General features: G+C 43.5%; 1 protein-coding gene across 1 annotated transcript in view; it reads right to left on the reverse strand.

The window, feature by feature from the left end:
- LOXHD1 (lipoxygenase homology PLAT domains 1) overlaps nt 1-20,561 on the reverse strand; it is a 132,722-nt gene that overhangs the window by 26,711 nt on the left and 85,450 nt on the right. The window contains exons 31-34 of the mRNA XM_088054653.1: nt 17,227-17,435; nt 12,401-12,586; nt 9,324-9,451; nt 4,671-4,788 (exon numbers count right to left, since the gene is read on the reverse strand). Coding sequence (XP_087910779.1) covers nt 4,671-4,788; nt 9,324-9,451; nt 12,401-12,586; nt 17,227-17,435 — 641 coding nt within the window. The remainder of the gene's footprint in view (nt 1-4,670; nt 4,789-9,323; nt 9,452-12,400; nt 12,587-17,226; nt 17,436-20,561) is intronic.

A 20,561-nucleotide genomic window follows, 5' to 3' on the forward strand; every position in this document is an offset into this window, starting at 1 on the left:
TGTGACTAAAATAGCAGAAAATTAATCCCATCCTGCAAGGAGATGTTTGTGGGTGTTGCACACACAGAGGATGATGCAGGATTTTGGTTTCAATCAGGAGGGTCAAGAAAGCCATCTCAGTGAGCTGAGCTGAGACTATATTTAATTTCTGCCTGCTCCTCTCAGTAAAACTAGCTACAGCTTGGCAATGAGACCACTACTTTGAATGGCTCCTAAGCTATTTTTTAGGCTACCTAGAACTTGCTGTGGGCATCCAGTGTGCTTTCCAGCTCAAACTTTCTAGCTAATTATGCAAGGAGCTTAACTGGGCTGTAGAACATCAATAAGCCATGAAAAGAAAGTGGCAGAAGTGTGTATGAATAACACATTGATAATTTACTTTGTAGCTGAGCAAATATAGTAGTTGACAGGAACATTAAACCAACAATCTGAAATTAATTGCGCACTGTCTTCTGCAATGGAAAGGTTTGACATGTCCGATTATTTGATTTAGCCCTACCCAGTCTTTTTCCAGATGTCATGTAAAACATGCTCCACAGGTTCTCCTACTCTGCTGACACCAAAATACACAGCTCCTGGAATTCACCTTTAAAGGCTCAAACACAGGATTTTATGCTTCTGTTGCATGTCATTATTCTTCAACCCGGGAACTTCTGACTGTAAAACAAAAAGACTTCTCCCTTTTGCAAAGAATAAAAGTCAGCTTCAGCTATACAATTCTCAATTCTCAATAATAATTCTCAAATTCTCTTAATCTTCTTTATACAAAGGAGAAAAGACTGAATAAAGACCGAGTCCCACATGCAGGATTATTTGTGACGTTTGAATGCAATGCAATTAGTGCTTCATTAAGGCAGCTTCTTATCTGTCTGGCTTTGACAGCACAAAGTGACATTAAAATTCTGAGGGAAGCAATTCTGCAGAATTCAACAGTCTCATAATTCCTGCTATTTCACTGAGCTTTCATCCCTTCTTGTTTCTAGCTTTTTGACTTCATAGCTAAGACACTGGGCAGCAGGTGAAATCATCACAAGGACTGAGAAAGCCGCTATCCCAGAAAGAGATTGCCAAAGTATGCATTTAGACAAGTTTCCTAATAAGAGTAATTTATTTTTTAATGCTGAGAGGAGTGAGGCCCTGGCACAGGGTGCCCAGAGAAGCTGTGGCTGCCCCTGGATCCCTGGAACTGTCCAAGGCCAGGTTGGATGGGGCTTGGAGCAACCTGGGATAGTGGAAGGTGTTCCTGCCCATGGCAGGGGGTGGAGTGGGATGAGCTTTAAGGTCCCCTCCAACCCAAACCATTCTGTGATTCTATGATTTTGTTCCCTGGTTTTTCAGAAACACAGAGCAGTGTCATGGTAGGCTGAGGTGGAAGAACATGATATTCAGCATTAGATCAGTGCAAAAGAACCCCACTCTTATGTCCCTCCCAGCAGTGGTGTGATTAGAAAGCATTGCTCAGCTTTGGAGAACATTCACGATGCATTTTTGGGCATAGTAATGATCAATAATGTTCATTTTGTTGCAAAAAATCACTAATCAAATTTTGTTCCCTCTAGAGGTTTAGGTACGAGCATTTTAAACTTATTGCTACTCTGTGGTGCAGTTTGAATTTTCAGCAGCAAGTTCATTACTTCACTGAGATTCTGAATGAAAATTTTGTGTATTTTATGTAGACAGAAAAAAAAATATGACTACTTGCCTGCTTGTAAATTGAATCTTTTGGCTGTGTACAGAATCATTGATAATTCATGCATTTTAATTGGTATTTATGCATTTCTATATCTGGTGAACTAAAAGCAGTATAAATTATGGCTAGCAACAGTTTACCAAAAGACCAAAGAGAATTAAAAAGATCATTTATTGTTAGTTTAATAGAACAAGAAAACTGAGAATATCATGTAGATAAATGGAGCAACAAATGGTTAATTACGGGGTTGATGGCTTAATCTAGCTTCTCATTTCACTGTGCTAGTTAGCACTAACTGTGAACCATCTGTCTGAGAGTTTAGCACTACCCCCACAAGTATTTCATTATGCAGTCTTAATATGCACTTTTGACAGAAATGGAAATGGGCTCCGATCAGTTTTCATGTCACACCAGGCTACGTAAGTTTTTAAGGCTGGAATACAAATCAGAGAACAAAAATCCTTCCTCCCCTCTTCTAGAACACCTCTGTAAGCCGCCCTCTGCCTGGGAATGCAAATGCTGTGTTTACCTTTGCAGGGAAGGTGGGAAAGAAAACCAATAAATACAGTTCTCTACGTAACACTGGAGTTAAAAAACTCTCTGTGATCTAAGAAAAACAGAAACTATGGGCATCATTTCCATAAGCCCCTAAAACCATAGAATTAAAAAAGAAGGTTTGGGTTGGAAGCAACCTTAAGTGCCTTCCAGTTCCACTCCCTGCCATGGGCAGGGACACCTTTCACTGTCCCAGGCTGCTCCAAGCCCTGTCCAGCCTGGCCTTGGACACTGCAGGGATCCAGGGGAAGCCACAGCTGCTCTGGGCACCCTGTGCCAGGGCCTGCCCACCCTCCCAGCCAAGAGCTTCTTTCTAATGTCTAATCTAAATCTCTCCACTTTTTGTGTATAACCATTGCCCCTCCTTCTGTCACTATCTGTCCATGTAAAAAGTTGTTCTTCCTCACTATTACAAGCCCTCTATTAAGTCTGTTCTCAAGACCTGTTCTTGTTGCCTGGTCCACCTTCTTAGTGTATTCGGTATAGCTGGAAGGTGGCTATAAGCCTCCTGGATAGGTCCAAATGAGTGTCCTCTGTGCCAACTTCCCTGGGAAATCTTTGCTTTTGGTAGGACAGTCCATCAGGCCGAGAATTCCTGGACAGACAAGGCAACAGGAAAGGGGGGGCACAATTAAAGATGCAGCCGTCCCTTGCCTTTGTGCTGCTGCTGATTCATGACTGCAAGACCTGGAATGTCTCTGGATGAATAAGCTTTATTTGATTTCATTTTATACGAATATGATTTCTAAAACTCAGGGGAAAGCATGTGAGAAATTACAAAGGGAGTTGGACCAAGACATCTGAATCAAATCAGACAACAGATTGAGTTATTCCTTAGGCACAGAGAGAAAAACTCTGCATCTGTGGCATCAATTCTAAAGATATGTGCTGAAGGTCTGATCTTCTGAGGAGCTGCAGAAGCATCATCATAAAATCATAGAATGTTAAGGGTTGTAATTGGTTTGGAATGTAATAGGTTTTAAACTCATCCAATCCCACCCCCTACCGTGGCAGGGACACCTTCCACTGTCTCAGGTTGCTCCAAGTCCCATCCAACCTGGCATTGAACAATTCTAGGGATAGGGCCGCCACAATCTCCCTGGGCACCCTGTGCCAGTATTTTGCTGCCCTCACAGTAAATAGTTTATTCCTAATACCCAGCCTGAATTTCCCCTTTCGGTTCCCCTACTTCCCCAGCTGCTGGGAAAAAATTTAGAAGTGGAAATGTTGAAGTAAAAATGGCACTGCAGCACAGAAATTCTTCTGAAAGTGAAGTCCATTGCTTCACTGAAAATTGGTGGCTATATAGAGTCAGTGTTTAGAAACACATTATCTTTGTGAAAAAAGTCTGCTGTAAATTAGTCAAATAGGATAAAGGACCCAGTGAAAAAATCATGCAGAGTTCCGTTTGACCATGGTTAAGCTACTAGGTCTTAAACTGTTCTCACAAAAAGGTCAAGATACAGAAATCCAGCAGGATGTTGACACCAGGAAAAGCGTGGCAAAGGAAAATGGCAGAGATGGGTTTCTCCATTAATGACATTTCATGGTGTGTAATCAGCACATCTATCCCCCTCTATCTTAGAAAAATCACTGTAGGGACCCAAAACAAGCAAACTACTTTTGGCTTCTCAGATAGAGGTGATCCTTACAAGGAGCTGGTGGTTTGACAGCACAGATAGAGACAAGCACTGTACTTTTGTGCAAGGTAGGACATCAGGGAAAAGTACCATCAATTTGCATGCTCCATTATCCAAAATGCAAAATAAAAATGACACATTACTTGTATGGACAAGAAAATAAATAAATGTGTATGCTGGAGGAGAAGGAAAGAGGAGAGATGGGATGATCCAGCTGAATGGATGGATTACTTGGAAATGTCCCACCTGGCCTAGGGTGTCTCTGTCTGGTAGACAAACATCCACCCTCCCAGGGATTTGGATTCCCACATGGCAGAGACCTGCAGGGGCTAAGGGTGCAACCCAGGGACCCAAAAATATTGCCCTGGTGAGCCCTACCAAGGCTCTTGTGCAGAGGAGAGTGCGATCTAACAGCAGAATCTGTGGTGAAACCATAGAATCATTTAGGTTGGAAAAGATGTCCAATATGATCACGTCCACCCATTAAGCCAGCACCACAGTGATCATTGTTAAACCATGGCCCACAAATCTGCCACACCCAGCCTTTTGAACACTTCCAGACACGGTGATTCCACCACAAAAAAGAGCTCTAAAACACAGCTTTTCCCTGTGCTCTCTTCTTTCTTGACTCAATTCCTGCAGGGAAAAACCATGAGAAACCAAACAGAAAAAATACAGAAAATTAGTAAAAAACTAGTCCCTTGGTGCCTTTCTCCTCTTTGCCAGGGGCTGAGAGGCTGCAGAACATGCAGGCTGTGAGAGACCCGTGATGCCAAGAGCTTTACCCTTTCCATGAACCAGTGCGGGCGCGTCCCCTTCCCGTCCGTCCGGATCCTCATCTTCCTGAGGGGTGCAATGTCGGCAATCTCCATGATGAAACTGTCCTCCTGGCCCCGCTCAAACCTGCAGGGATTGGAAGACCAAGGAGGTTTTCCTGCTGCTTTACAGCCTCTCTGCATCTCCGTCCCGTGCCGCAGCCCTGGCCATGCCAACACCCTCAAATCAAAAGTTTATGAGTGTTCTTTACTGGACTTGAGCTTTCCTGCGCGACAATCACCAGCCACTGTGCTGTTGGCAAGACACCTCAGTGCAGATTTGACAGGGATTCCTCCTTCCCTGGAAAATACAGCCCACCTGGAGCTGCTCCAGGCAGCCTGCAGCATACACTGCCGTTCTGTTTGTAACCAGAACAATAGCGACTCACATCAGGCTTCTGCATGTTGCTTCCCTCCTGGCAGCTGCCCACTTGGCTGTCCTTGGCCCATTACAGCTAGAAGGCAAAATAATTTTGCCTCATCTCCTTCCCCTGAGGTGCAGCACAAAACTTTGTGTTTGCCATGGAGAGAGGCAGTTGCTGCAGCTCAGCTAAATGCGGCACCGGGATCAAAGCCCAGTGCCCAAGTTTAGTAAGCACAGGCAAATTGTGTTAGAATGAAGACAAAACCAACCTGATGAAACTGGGGGACTTGGATTTGCAAACTGTCTCTGCCTCTGGTAAGAACCAGGGTGGTTTTGTGTAAGCTTGCGTGAAAGACCTTCCCCGGTGCGTGGCTGCTGTGTACAGGCACGGGGATGTGCAGGAGCTGCTCATCCATAGCAATCGGCAGGAAGCAGGAGAAGGGAAAAAACAGCTAACATGTGCTTCCCAAAGAAGATTACATTGGCTTGGATTGCACCTTCCCTCCCTCCTGGCATCAGTGGTGTTGGGAGGAAAGCCTTGCTTCAGTGGAAGTGCTGCCTCAGGCTCAGTGTTGTTCTGTTCTAAAACAAGTGTATCTTCCAGTTTGCTCCCTCAAATACATGGAGACCTCCTGTGGTCTCAGAGCTGGGAATCTTATCCTTGCTAGGGAGAAAGGCAGACAAATCCAGGGGGTCTACCAAGCACATGGTGACCACTCTGCTGTTGAGGTTTCCCCTTCATGCAAACTTCTCCTTGTGGGGGAATTACCTGACCGTGCTGAGGGGTTTGGGAAGAGCCCTGCAAGATGTGGGCACTGCCATAACAGAAACAGTCCATAATGATGATATCTCATTCCTGGCAATGCACACAGCCTCCCATTGCTGTGCAGTGCCAGAATGTGGAGAAAAAAAAATAATTTTCTTTACCAACCTCTGTTCAGATTACCCCCCGCAGGATGAATGTGATTGTACTCACACCATTATCTGAGCATGCATAGCTGCAGATGTAAGTAATAGGGGTTGGCTCAAGCCTCTCAGTTTTCATCCAGACCTTGCTTCCTCTGCACCCCCAGAGGCATTTGGACAGGGCATTTTGGTTCCAGTCCATTTCTAGTTATTAAGGGTTATGTTTGCTCTCTGAAAAACTCCTTTTTCTTCTTATTTGTCTTTCTGAGGTACCAAATACTGAGGCAGCCTGTCTCACTGTAAGAAACAGAATGTACTTTTGTCCCTGAACTGGATTGATTTCCACATCTATTCAACAAAAAGGTGTGACCCTTCCAGTCTGAATTATCCTGTGATCCTATGATCAGTTTTTATTACAATCACTATTACCTACAAAGCTTCATAGAAATCTCTCACTCTGAGGCTTTCCGGGCTGAGCAGCTCTAAGTTAAAATGTCTGCTGGCAAAATAAAACATTCTTTATCTTCAGCAAATGCCTTGTTTGAAGTTTGTAACACTGATACTCATCTACTTCCAAGAGGGAAGTACTAGAGGGAAGTGATTGCCATAGTGACAAACTGGGTGACCCAGAAGCTCTTTGCTATGCCTAATTTATATGAAGATGAACATAAACCTGAAAGAAATTGAGATGGGAAGAAGAAGCCAGACAAGCTGACTGCTTGCTATTCCCTTTTCAGGACACTGAACCATTTATCTAAAGGATTTCATTAAGCTTTCCTACCCATGCCTGCCCTTATAAATATTTCCATTGCCCAGGGGTCTTGGCAATAAGTGTAATGTAGCGAAAATTGCCTTAAATCTGTGGCAGGTTAGACAGACAGTTCTCCGTAATGCACTAAGCTGCTGGGAGTGAATTGGCACTGGATGGCCCCAATAAAGATGAAGTGCCTTTTACCATTTGGTTGCAACAGCTCTCACCCATTCCTGCTCTGCTGGTGTAAGGGCTGGAGAGATTTCCCTGTGGAGAAGAGCCAGGAAAGCCTGTGCTGTTAACAGCTGGATGAAGACTAGTGGTAGTGGTGTGGAAACAGACAGGATGTGAATTTGGGGACATGAATGTCCTCTGCAGAGGGTGCTAATGAGATGACAAGAGCTCTGTACAGCTGGAGGTGTGATACAGAGCACCTCCAGCTAGCAGAAATGTGCCAGCAGAATAGCACAGCATCCTGGGGATATTAACATAAGAGTTGTGCCTTACAATTCCTTTTCTTTACACAGCCCCTGTGATTTTTCAACACCTTTCGCAGGTCCTCTACTGTCAGATGACAACCCAAGCAACTAATCACAAAGAGAATTCTCTGTTCTCCTGTGTTGCATTTTCAGACTCTTATAACAGAGGTTGTCCATCCCACCCATGTAGATAAATGGGACGTGTTTTTAGACGCTACAAAGTTTAGGGGTATGGCTTGCCCCAGATGTAGCAAAACTCCAACCTGGCTGCTGAGGGGCTGGAGGTGTCTTGGTCCCTGTCCTGGGGTGACTTTATGATGCTTGTATCCCCAGTTGCCTTGTTTATGTTACATATTAAGTCCTTTAAGACTGGCTCTGAGAGCGAAGTGGGGAGAAGAAGAAGCCGAAGTTTGTGTTGAGAAAGAGCCCTCACTGTCCCCCATCCTGTTCCTGGACTGCCGTGTCTGCAGCATGGACAGACAGCAGGACAGAGCTCTCCTTTGCTTTTAGTCAGTTTTTAGCTGGCTGAGGCAGAGGAGTTCCCAGGACTGTTTTTTGTCCTCTTTCTCAGGTCTGTTCAAACCTGTTCTGGACTGAAAACCCAAACAAATCCCAGGAGCTCCCACCTGTGGTGCTTTTTTCCCTTGGCCTCGGCCCTTTCCGGAGCCGGAGGGACTGATAAGAGACTGAGTGAGCCGAGCTACACCCCATGAAAAGGACTTTTCTGGATTTGCCATTTCGTCAAACAGCAAGAGGTTTTATTGTTTAATATTATTCAATTTCTGTAAAATAAACAGTTTTTTCTACTTTTCTCCAAGGAAATCTCTTTTTCCTGAACCAGCTGGGGGAGGGGCTGCTTGAATTTGCTTTCTGGAGGGACCCCATTTGGAGGTTCTCTCCCAAATTTTCCCTAAACCAGGACACTGCCCTTTAGAGATTTTTGGTTGGCACACCCAGACGTGAAATCTGTTTCATTTCCAAATCCAAACATCAGTGGTCCATTTTCTCACCCACCAGGACTGAGTGTTAGGATTAAATGAACAGAAGACAGGCCAGTTTGGGCTTGCCCAGGGTCTTGTAAGAGGGGTGCCACTGGTGGCCACACTCACTGGCAACCCAGGGGCATTGCCCCATATGTTGGATGTTCCCCTGTGATGGGGTAGCAGCAAGCCCCCAGAGCTGTGGTTTTCTGCATGACTCAGCTGTGTTTCTCACAGATATTTTAGTCAGCAGCACCTCTGCTGCATTTTTCTCACAACAAACAAGGCTCATGCTTGTTACTAACTAGACACATGAATCAATCTTAGCTATGTTTGTCCAGACACCCACTCTGCCACAAAAGCTTCATGTAAAACATTCCCTGAGCAAACACCTCTATGCAAGGTGCACATTATCCTGAGTTATCCAGTGTTCCCTCAGCAAGCTGAGCTCAAACTGTGTGGCCAAAACCTCCCTTCTGATGCTCTGTAGATGCCTCGCTGAATAAGCTCAGAACTGGTCAATTAATTAAATTTAAGCATGATGTCAGTAAAAGATGGTTCATTCTTGAGCATGCCAAAGCTTTCTGTACTAGGAATGTGCTAGGAAGGAACAAAAAAGCATTGGGAAATGGATGAGTGGTGGCATGTGTGGGTTTTCTGGCTTATGGAAGTGCTGGCATCAGGCTAGGGTTATAGTGTTTGTTAGCTGTTTCTGCTGAAGAAAACACGAGATTCCACATTTTTAGTAAAATCAGAGCATTCAATGCAGCATTCTGTGCCAACACCCATCCATTTCCCACTGCTCTCCTGGGCAATGTTCACAGTTCTTCTTGGAGACAATGCAGGACTTCATATTTTGTTGAAGATGTTTATCGATAAAGCCACTGAGGAACAGGTTAAACAAAACTTGCAGAAATGACAAAGGGTGGTTTCCCTGGATATACAGTGCTCTCTTTTCCTTTGCTTTGTTAAAAATCTGACAGAAGCACTTACAGGGAGCCCAGGTCTGAATCTATAATGTCAATGGGAGTAAATGTTTGTGTTTCAGTGGGAGCATGATCAAACCCCTGAGTGCTTCATGACCTGACACTTAAAATCTGTCATCACTTCACTTCTAACCAACAAAAATGACAGTTGCTGTACCTGTCTCCATTTTTTTCCAGCAGCATCTCCTCAGTGTTCCCATTGGATCCGAAGACAGTCATGAAAATACTGGCATCTGTACCGCCGCTTTCGATGTCTCCAGTCACAACTGTGACTTCGTACAGGATCTGGTGAAGATTGAAAGGAATCAGAAGGCCTCAGTTAAACAGCTGTCCTTAACCCACGCCAAACAGGACATCAGACTTCCCTGGACATCTACTTCCTTGACAGGAGAGCTTCCAACACAGTTCTTGGTTCTTCTCCACACCATTGTTTCCAGGGGCAAAGTTAGGCATCAAAACTTACTATAGGACTTTACATCTGTGACCTTTTCTGAGATTTGCTCAGCCCTTAAAGAGACACATTAATTGTGACAATATCTGAATTACAGAGTCAGTGAACAGATTGGGTAGAAAGGGACACTTAAAGCTCATCCTGTTCCACCCCTGCCATGGGCAGGGACACCTTCCACTATCCCAGGTTGCTCCAAGCCCTGTCCAACCTGGCCTTGGACACTTCCAGGGATCCAGGGGCAGCCACAGCTGCTCTGAGAAAACTGTGCCAGGGCCTCATCACCCTCACTGTAAAAAATTTCTTCCTTTCATCCAGTCCAAGTCAACCTTCCCTCAGTTTAAACACAATATCCCTTGTCCTATTGCAACACCAGTGATGAAGAGCTCTTAAGCTGCTTCTTCACAGGAGTCACAACCATCACGTCAATAGCTGGGTCTCTGACTCCCTGCTACCACTGTCTCTGCCTGGTGACCTCCAGCACTTCAGCTCTGTACTGCACCAAAATCTCGCTAATTTAAAAAAAGAGTCACCCAGAAGAACAGTGGTTTCTTTTTTTTGCATGCAAAATGTTTCCCCCCAAAATTCCATGTTTATCTGTGCAATGTTTATTCCAATATCATGAATAGTTTGGAGGTTTATGATGTTTTTTTAAACATCAGAACATTCCCTGTGGTACAAAAATTCAGCAATCCTGCTCTCCAAGGGGATGCTCACTGCTGCATCAGCTTCAGAGTCCTCCCTGACCTTGTGTGCATGCTGGTTCATGAAAAGATTTTTTTTTTTTTTTTAAATAATTTTCACCTTACTAGCCTAATTTTGTTATTTTCTCCTAACAGAGGAACAAAAAGTCTCAGAATAAATATGTCAAAAATATGCAAGTCCCAGTAGCCATCAGGGGTTTTAAGACTTCTAGACAACTTAGATGCTTTTAAGATCATAGCTATGGTACCAATGCTTCTTTAAGATGTGGAAGAATATCAAGAAATAGCTCCCAGAAATGTATTTCAAATAGTGCACTGACAGGCTAGTTTTATTGGCCTGAATTCTGGCTGCCACATAAATAAACAGTGAAAAGGAATGACATAATATAAAAATTTTTTTTCACAATTGTTTGAATCTGAGTAGCCTGTTGACCACATATTCCTCCACATCTTTTAAATCTTAGCAACGCATCCTATTTTTTCATAGGAAGGAGAAAAACTCTTTTAGCAATGCATTGAAGGCTTCTAATGACCGTGGTGGACATTGAGTAATTTCTTCAACTATGGGAAAGCAAATACTCAATTTAAAGTAAAAAGAGGGAATATCAAGCCAAGAAGAAAATTAAGTTGAAATGGGTACGTATGGCTGTACAAAAGCCAAGCAGAAAAAAAATAAATATAAAAGTATTAATCTTCTCAACAATGCTAAGCATATCAGTTGTCTTTGAACTCTAAAATGCCTGTAAGACTCAGTTTCTAACTACAGCTATTTACAAAGGAACAGTCCCAAATTCCCTCAACTAGGAGACTGATCAGAAAGTCAAATGCTCACTTCTGGTTTCATGTCCCAAGCATCTCCCCAGGTTTCCTTCATATCTCCCATCAAGTTTCTGGCCTGACATCACAGGAAAAAAATGTCATTAGATGTGTCTATTTTTGGCGTGCTTATGCAAACAAATATTTGGGATTGGATTGTGCTTTTAAAAGAACACTGAACATAAGTAAGTCTTCATTTACATCCACTTCAATGTATGGGCAAGCCATCAGCTCACCAATAGGAGCCTGGAAACCTCATCCAGGAGGTTAAACAACAGATGACACATTTTTATGAGATTGGTTTTAACCTTGGTATTAAGTCTGAGGAAGGTTTTTATACTGTCTTAGGTCAATTCCACCACTGAAATCTGCATTGATTTGGTGAATCCTTCACAAATGCTAAAAATGTTACCAATTTTTTGTGTGTCTGGGGAAAAAGAAAGATTTCAGGAGAATATCTTTAGCTTGGGAATGAAGAGCAGCATAAAGAAAAAATAATGTACTATGAAAGTGTAACCTGACTGTAAATAGAAGCACATCTATAGAGATTTTAAATTGCCACACAGGTATTTAAACACAGTATTATTGTCACTTTCATCCAGACTGTTATTTCTGCTACAAATCTTACATCCAAAATCAGCATAGCTCGGCTTTCCAATTTGTACTTGTTTGAAATATGGCATAGCAGATATTACTTCAAAATTCATGTATTTGAATGAAAATAATATAGAGGTTCAGCAGATTTTATTCAGATTCCACTTTAATCAGTTATTCTCACTAAAGATCAGGCTTACAAATGTTTTCATGTTTCAACAACTTCCAGTGATTATTAATTTCTCTATCCCTTATTAGAAAATTTGCTATGTAGTCACATCATGGAAAGATTAAAACATCAAGATATTTTTACTGCTCTAATCTGATCAGAGTTAGAAGTAATCCTTCACCTTGAAGCTGCTCCCACTCTACGGGTACCAAGTGTTTCAGTGGGTGACAAGATGAGGACAGGCTGCTGAGCTGTGCCCTACCTGCTCTGCCCTCCCATCTATTCCATGGCTGCATCCAGCCAGCCTCACTTAACAGTGCTCTAGACAGTCATGATCCTAAAGCATGACAAAAGATTTTTCTAAAAAAATAACATAAGAAAGGAAAGCAAAGAGAAGGCTCAAGCCGCTTGCAAAAATCAAAGTATGAGAGCTGCTGACGCATGACCTGTGTCAGCAGAGGTCCCTGCAGCAGCTAAAGGCACAAAGTGAGACTGGTGCCTACCTTGATGCCAATGTTAACACATTCTGCATCCAGGATGTTGAGGATCCGTGAGGTGAGCCCATCACCTTTGTCTCTGGCCAGCCAGCACTTGCAGACAAAGTTGTACATGACGCCTTTGGTGGGCACGACGATGGTGAGCTCTTCCATCAGCCAGCAGCTCTCAGGGGTAGCGCCATCGTGCCCCACCTGTGAAGGCCAGAGAGAAAACACCTCCTGGGGAAAGGGGATTTCTCTGGATGAGGGTGATTCACCTGGCAATGAAGGACTCCGAGTCTGGGTACACCAACACAACAAACCATTCCTCAAGGGAATGGCGGGAACTCAGAAATAACGCTATTGCCATGGGCAAGGGAGCTTAGGTCATCAACTGCTGTGCATGAGGGAAGGCCAGTCTCAAAAAAAACCAAGGTAGACCAGACTGACCTGCATGAGAACACATCCAGTCTCTTGTCACTCTGCTCCTGCACCGCTGACCTCTATATGCTCATTTGCAGTTGGCAGCAGACACACTTCTCCACCTTTACAAGCCTTTCCACTTCTGTCACTACACTTGGAAGTGATTATTCAAAGCTTTATAGCCAAGAGGAAGGATGCTCAGCAAACACCCACATGTATTATTACAAGCACTTCCCTCAGAAATCCACGTATAAGTGAACTAAATGTATGAGGCTGCCTCTCTGCTTCCCATCTCCTTAGACTGCAAAAGCTCTGTCTTTGTACAGGAGACAACAGATGGAGCTTACATCTGTAGCTGGTTGATTTTCAAGGACCACCTCCTCCAGCCTCAAGAATGATCTGTCCTGGAGACCAGGAAGTCACACAAGGGTGGCCATAAGCCTGCATGGATGAACAAGGAGCTCCTGAAAAAATTTAAGTGGAAAAAGGAAGAGTACTAGAGGGGTCAGCAGGGGCAGAGGTCCAGCAGAAATACAGAGATGGTGCACAAGTATGCAGGGATGAGTTTATGAAAGCTAGAGCCCACCTGGAACTGAATCTGCCAAGAACCAGGGTTCCTGCAGGTATACCAGCAAAACAATTTCTCCAAGAACCTACATGTGTCCCTCTTAAAGAGGGTTGGAAATTCAACCTAGAGCAGGCTTGGAAGCAAAATTACATATCCAGGTTGATGCATGAGCCTTGGTCAGTCATTCCAATGAGCTACCTGTCCATAAAAGACCTACCTGCACTTCATTATTTTCAGAGAAAGTACTGTTTCTGTCATTTCTAGGAAAATGAGGTCCTTAGTCCAAAGACCTCACTGGTTTTTGTTTTTAAATTATTAGGAAATTTGGGGAGGCTCAGAAAGCAATTTTTAATAACAGATTCATCTAGGATGATATATCTGTGGTATCTATTTTTTCCCCAAAAAACAAGTGATCTTTTCTGTCTGATGGTCTCAGCCATCACTGCTATTAGGAGTATTATTGCTGTACTAATGTCTGTGCAGCTGCAGAAAATTAGAGCTAACCACTAGGGAAATTCAAGTCTACAATGGATGCATTAATCCTCTGATTCTTGGGGTGTGAGGTGAATGGGAATATAACACTTGCCTTCCCATTCCCTCTCTGCCAGCTTGGCTGAGCATCTCCAAGCCCAAAGTCAGTCTTTGTGCAGTTCTGTTGCAGGATGGCATGGATGAGGCAGTGGGGAAAGCTCAGGGCCAAGGTTCTGCAGTGACAAAGCAGCTGGAGGGAAAATCCTAATGAACCTAATAAAATTTGCTGGTCTTTTTGTGGGTTCATTGCACACCCCCACCTGCTCACATCACAGAATCATAGAATAGTTTGGTTTAGAAAGGACTTTAAAGCCCATCTTATTCTAACCCCCCTGCCATAGGCAGGGACATCTTCCACTCTCCCACGTTGCTCCAAGCCCTGTCCAACCTGGCCTTGGACACCTCCAGGGATGGGATATCCACAGCCTCCCTGGGAAAAGTCTTATTCCAAGGCATTGCTAGGCACCACATTTTCACAGCAAACTTTAACTTCTTTGATACCAGTGACAGCCAGAAGGAAACAACCTGTGCATCCAGCTGCCTTGGAGAACAGATTTCCAAGGGCCTCCAGAATAATGTAAATTCTGGGACAAATTCAGTCAGTGTCAGCCAAGTCTTCCCTCTGGATGGACTTCAGAAGCAGAGCACCAGGATTTGACTTTCAATTCCAGGCAAATCTTTAGACAGACCATGCCAATACAGTGAATAATGCCAAGCCATGGGCACACCAGCAGCGTAGCCTGGATGTGCATACCAATATCACAAAAAGTGGTTTGGGCTGAGATGTTTGAACTGAATTAGAATGACAGCAATTCAAAAGCAGATGGATCCTTACTTGGGCTGTTTGAAAACCTTTGTAACTTGTTCCTACTGTCCTTGAGGAACTGCACATCACTGAGGCTGAGATTCACAATTTAAACGGAGAAGCTCGGGATCACATAGAAACTGAACACAGTGGCAGAGGGAAAATCCAAGAGAATATTTGTGGAGGGAAGGTTCAGAGAATACTAGAGAAACCTGAGGGTCAAATCCCTAGTCACTTAGGGACTGGTCCTGCATTTGCAAAATTTGTGTGTTCTTGATTTTCCTCTGTGTTCATGATGGAGAAAGGCTCTGAAGCAGAAGAGGTTTATGAAAACAAACCAATGCAGGACTCTCCTAGACATACCTGTGTCTCTCTGCAGCAGCAACAGTGTAGGAATAAAGATACTTTCATTCATTAGGAGAAGAAATACTAAAAATTATTTTGAAAACACAGTATAAAGTGTCTACACTGAATAATTTGTGTAATTTATTTTCATGCCAGTGTGTCTATTAAAGTCCACCAGTAGTAAATATTATATCTGTAGGCTTACAAGACAGGAATAAATGGGCCCCTTTCAAATCAGTTCATGTTCCACTGTTTCTGCTTTCAGTGGAATATATTTGTAGCAGAAGCATAATACTGAACCAGAAGTAGCATCATGCTGCAAATCTCACAGTCCTGCTAAATGGTAGAGTCTGCTGCCTGGGTTATACAGAAGGCTCCTGGAAACTTAATCCTCATACTATGCTATTTTCACATGGTAACTCACATTCAGAACTTTTCACCTTCTGCACAAACAGACAAATACCAAATCCAAGAACGAACTGTTCCTCACTTTTCCCCAAGTGGATAACTAGCAATTTTCTGCAATGTCCCTGAACACTGCAATTTTCTAGAAGGAGAATGCGGACTGATGCCATGGCAACCACAGCAGACTAGCACATCGATGTCATTGCTGGTCCAAAAGAAGGGACCTTCCAAGCTGAGGGCACTGCATGAAGAAAGAGAAAAGGCCAGGAGCAGGTGGCTCCTTCTGCTGTGAGCTGGGGAATTACAAACCAGAAGGGAGAAGTGAGCCAGGGGTGAGGCACCAGGCTGGTGAGATCACTGAGTACAGGGATGAAAGAGTGCAGAAGAACATCACCAGCCTGAAAGATATATGTTATTTCTTTTTCTGACTCTCTGCTTTTTATTTGCAATCCTTTATCTTCTTTCCCATTTGAATTCCTTTCCAAATTAATTTTTGCCTTGCCTCTGCCTGTTTCAAAGTGTCTTCTCCTGCTTCCTTCTGTTTTCTACCTGTTCCTTACCCTATTCACTGTATCTTTTCCAGCATCCCTTTCTACTTCTTTCTTCAGGCTGCTCTTCCTGTCTCTCTGACCCTGATGGGTGATACTGTCATTTTCCTCCCTCTCTGTCCCACTCCACGGTTGTTTCCATGTGTGCACAATCCAGAAGAGAAAGATTGATACACTTGCTTCACTATAAAAGTTTGACCTTGAGATGGGCTAGACAGAAAGTGCCACTAATACACATAATAACCAGGCACTGGGAGTGCATTAAGAAAATGGCTTGATAATAAACTCAAATCTGACACAGAGATTTCTCAAGATGTCAGAATTCATTGCTTGAGTGAAAGGTAGTGCGAGCGACAGTCTCTCAGCAGCAACAGCAGGACATAAACATGCAAAGATTTCCTTATTAGTTAGGATTTCTCTTTCTTTCTTGTCTCTTTCCAATTATACAGGTGCACACATTGACAGGTAGGTTTACTTCCACAGAGGGACAGGGGTAAAACCAAAATTAAATAGGCTCCTGGAGTCCTCAGGTGCTGTGGGTTTCAGTTCTTGAGGGGCTGGAACAAGCTTTAAGGAGATGGAACTGCCATATAAAACAAGAATGATGTACACAAACACTCTGGAATATTCATGTGAAGTTTAAGCCCAGTGATGGAAAGTCTATGCAAATTGTGTCTCCCTGAGCCATAACAGAAAAAATGGTTCCTGTACCGAAATCTATTTGTGCACATTACTCACAAATTATGATTAATTTTCTTCTCTAAGCCTGTGTCCTCCAAGCTGTGAAAACAATTTTCATGTCTAGCTAGGAAATTATACAAGATGTGTTTCTCAAAATTTATGAAACCCAATTGGAAGTAGTGAAAAAAAAAATCAACTAGGAAAAAGACCGATGAAGAACTGCATCCTGGGAAGCTTCACTGCATCTGGCAATAGAAGGGATTGAGTTAGAAAAAGCAGTGCCAGAGATGGGACAAAACTGGGACAAGTTATAACTTCTTTACAATTCACAATTATCTTCCGCTTCACGAGGATTCTGGTTTAATGCAAAGGAAAGCATACTTATTTACAGGTTCAGACACATGCAAAATCTCACCAGCACAGCCCTGTTTACATTCCTTTTAGACCCAAGAGCCTTTACTTCACTGCTAAGAATAACAGAACCACATGCTTTCTTTGGCCACGTATTTCATACGCCTCCAGCACTCGCGCTGCGTTCACAACATACCTCCACTTTTTTGATCTCCCCAACATCTAGGCCCCAAACTGAAAATTTCTCCACAGAGCCATCTGCAAATTCATCCTTTCCTTCTGGGAGATCCAGCCACAGCCTCTCGGTCTGCACTTTCTGCGGGCCCATGATGATGATGAACACGCGGCTGTCGGTGCTGGAGTCGTACTCCGTGCCTGTGGCGACGGTGATGTGGTACGGGATCACTGTGACAAAGAGAGGTTTGTTCATCAGAAAACCCACACGCATATGCACTTGTACGAAACTTGAGAAAACCAGGGGCTTATCCCATCAGAGGGAGCAGCTGTGCACGCCAAATGGGTTCACATCCCATTGAATTCATTTGGAGAAGTGATAACATCATGCTTTGTTGGGCTACAAGTGTGCTTTGGAGACTACTTTCCCATGGCACGCTTGGGACTGAATTCTGCAAGGGTTAATTTCCCCAGACAACCCTACTGGCTGCAAGGAGGTTATAAGTCCAGATTTCTCCCTAATGCATGACAGAACAGCAAAAGGCTTGAATCCTTATTGACACCAAGAGACCTTCCTGAAGACGAGTCTGAGCACCTAAATCTTAAACAGGCTATTAAGGCCAAAGTGATCTTACACTCCCCGTTCAATAAAGACAAATAAATCTGTGCTGACTCCAAGGTAAGCCATCACCGAATGAATGTCCCAGAACAACCACAAATGCTCTCCTTTGTGCCTCATTCAAGGATTGCTGTGATCTATGGGGCGGCTCAGGGTTTCATCATCCCTGTGCAAATCCAGACAGAGGAGAACAATCGTTGTATTAAAGGTAAGTCACTCAATAATTCTATGCGTTGCATAATAATTTTGGTTGGGGGAAAAAGCTTCAGGGCAAGGCTTGGTAAAAGAAGAGTTGTTTTTTTCTGTGGTTTTCAGAAATTTCAGTTCAGCTGTTAAAAGGGAGGAAGTGCCAGACTGCTTTTCAAGGGCTTTCCAAAAGCTCATTTGGGTAAGCCGAGCAGGCGGTGCAGAATTGGTCGCTGAATACTCGTTTGATTTCTCAGAACATTTGTGCAGGGCTGTTCAAACAGTTCCGACAAGACTCAGAGCTCTGAAACTTGCTTCGTCACAGCCTCAAAACAGCCTAGCCTCCTCATCACTTTTCTGATTTAAAAAAAAAAAAAAAAGAGTTTATAAGTTGACAAAAAAAAAAACCAAAACAAAAACTTGGCTGGTTTTCAAATTACCCAAGATTGACATCTAATTTTGCTTTATGATGACTAACAAAATTTTTGAGGTGGGGGTCGTACTAGAAATTCACATCAGACTCAGAATACTTGTGCAGCATCAGGGAAGGCATAAATTCATGCTGATCAAATCTGTCCTTACCTCTGGACAGAGCAGAGCCCAAAGATTCATTCAGTCCCAATTTGAAGATTTTGTGTACCAACACAAAATGAGCTGATGATTAGGCAAGATTTATTCTCCCATTTATGGTATAACTTACATTCCAGTGGGTGCATCAGCACAACGATGCATTTAGCAGGTTTATTTGTAGTCAAGGCAGATTTTATGAGAATATATTGAGAGGTCATGTTTAGGACATCTCCAGACTTTTAAATAAAAGTGTATTTTGAATAGGGACATTTTCTTTCATACAGGTTTGTCCTGTTCTGCTGTGACAGACTAAGTTTAGAGAACTACTAGCACTTCTAGCTGATCCTTAAGCCAAGGTACTTGAAACATCTATAAAATTAAATGAGAACTTTGAGTAACTATACTTTCCTAATTTAAATAATGGATACAGAGAGTAGTTTACTATCTGAGAGCAGGAAACACCCTTTGCTGTTCTTTTCTCTGAAAACTAGAAAATGGATCCTTAAATTAGTTTATCTTCCCTCCCTGTTGTCTCCTTCTTTGTCTGGGACTCGTATTTACCTTTTTTTCAAACACAGGAGAATGTGAAACCTGTGGGAAGTGGCCACAACAGGACACCACAGTTCCTCCAGCCCTTCTCCCTTTGCCCTTGTGCCAGCACAGGGTTCAGGCTGCTTGAAGCCACATGTTCCCCTCTCAGGAGGGTGGGTTTCCTTAGGAAGCCATCCATGCCATCTCCAGGGCTGCCTTCCAGCACGGGAGAAGGTTCCCAGTTCAGACCTAAGCATCACCCTTTCCACCAAGAGGACCTTTCCCTGAGCTCCATCCTCACATCCTCCACCTCCTGACCCTCAGAGGCATTTGGCAGCTTGATCTCAGCACAGTCAGGACCAGGCTGAGTGACAAAGTCACTCCCTTTCCCAGGCCAACTCCCAGTGCCACTTCCTGAGTGAACAGGCTGAGCTGGCTTTTTATCCAGCCCAGAAGGTGTCTGCCTGGCTCACCCAGTCCATCTTATCTGACATTCCTTCAGGAAGCAGTTTCCTTAATGAGGCCACGTCACTGAGCAGAGATAGTGGTGATGACAAGTTCCAGGACTCAGGGGAAAAAGACCACCCTGGCACAATGGGGACGATGGGAGCTGTCCTAGCTCTGCTGGAGAGGGGTTCTCTTGGGAAATTATGGTATTTTACCCATTATTTGTGAAACAACTCAGAATGCCAACATGGCAGATGTTATCCATTGCCTCAGCATGGAAGTAATATCAGAAGGAACATGGAAATCACTTATTTTTTATTTGTAACCCCACAATGTGGGATTAGAAAAGAAGGGCTGCCCCAAGACACATGGGTTGCAGGCCAGGTTTAGCAATGTGCAGCATTACATCTGCTTCCCAAATGAAAGGTGTGGGATGTGCAACCCAGGTATCACACCCACAGCAAACTACTGGGCATCAGAGGAGCTGCAAACCATCCGTGTGACCGCCCTTAGACCCTGTGTGAGTCCCTCTGGAGAGCTGTCTTAAATTCCTAATGAAAATTACATAATTTTCACTTCATTTACCATGGATGTTTAGGATAAATTTAATTATTTTGCACTTGCTGTGGAGTAAGAGCACATAGACAGACAGTAACTGTGATGCAGCTGCTGCTCAGTTAGTCAATACAACACAGCATTGTAATCACACATCTACAATCTTAATCTAAAGCTAAAAGGCCCCATGTAGAATATAAAAAAACTGTAGGTTCAATTTAGCTGGTAAGTCATTGTCCTGGAACACAGAGGTACCAAAAACAAAATCGTGAATTCATAGAATCATAGAAAAGCAAGGTTGGAAGGGACCTTAAAGTACATCTCATTCCAACCCCCCTGCATTGGGGGGTTGAAATCTCAACCCAACCCACCTGACAGCTAATGTGATGCACACTATGTGTGGTAAGGAAAAAGAAACCCAAGAAGTTCTAACAATAAATCACATTAAA

This window comes from Pseudopodoces humilis, chromosome 4 (genome assembly GCF_049639895.1).
Source record: "Pseudopodoces humilis isolate 2021_Gansu_Grassland_sample_001 chromosome 4, ASM4963989v1, whole genome shotgun sequence".
NCBI lineage: Eukaryota > Metazoa > Chordata > Aves > Passeriformes > Paridae > Pseudopodoces > Pseudopodoces humilis.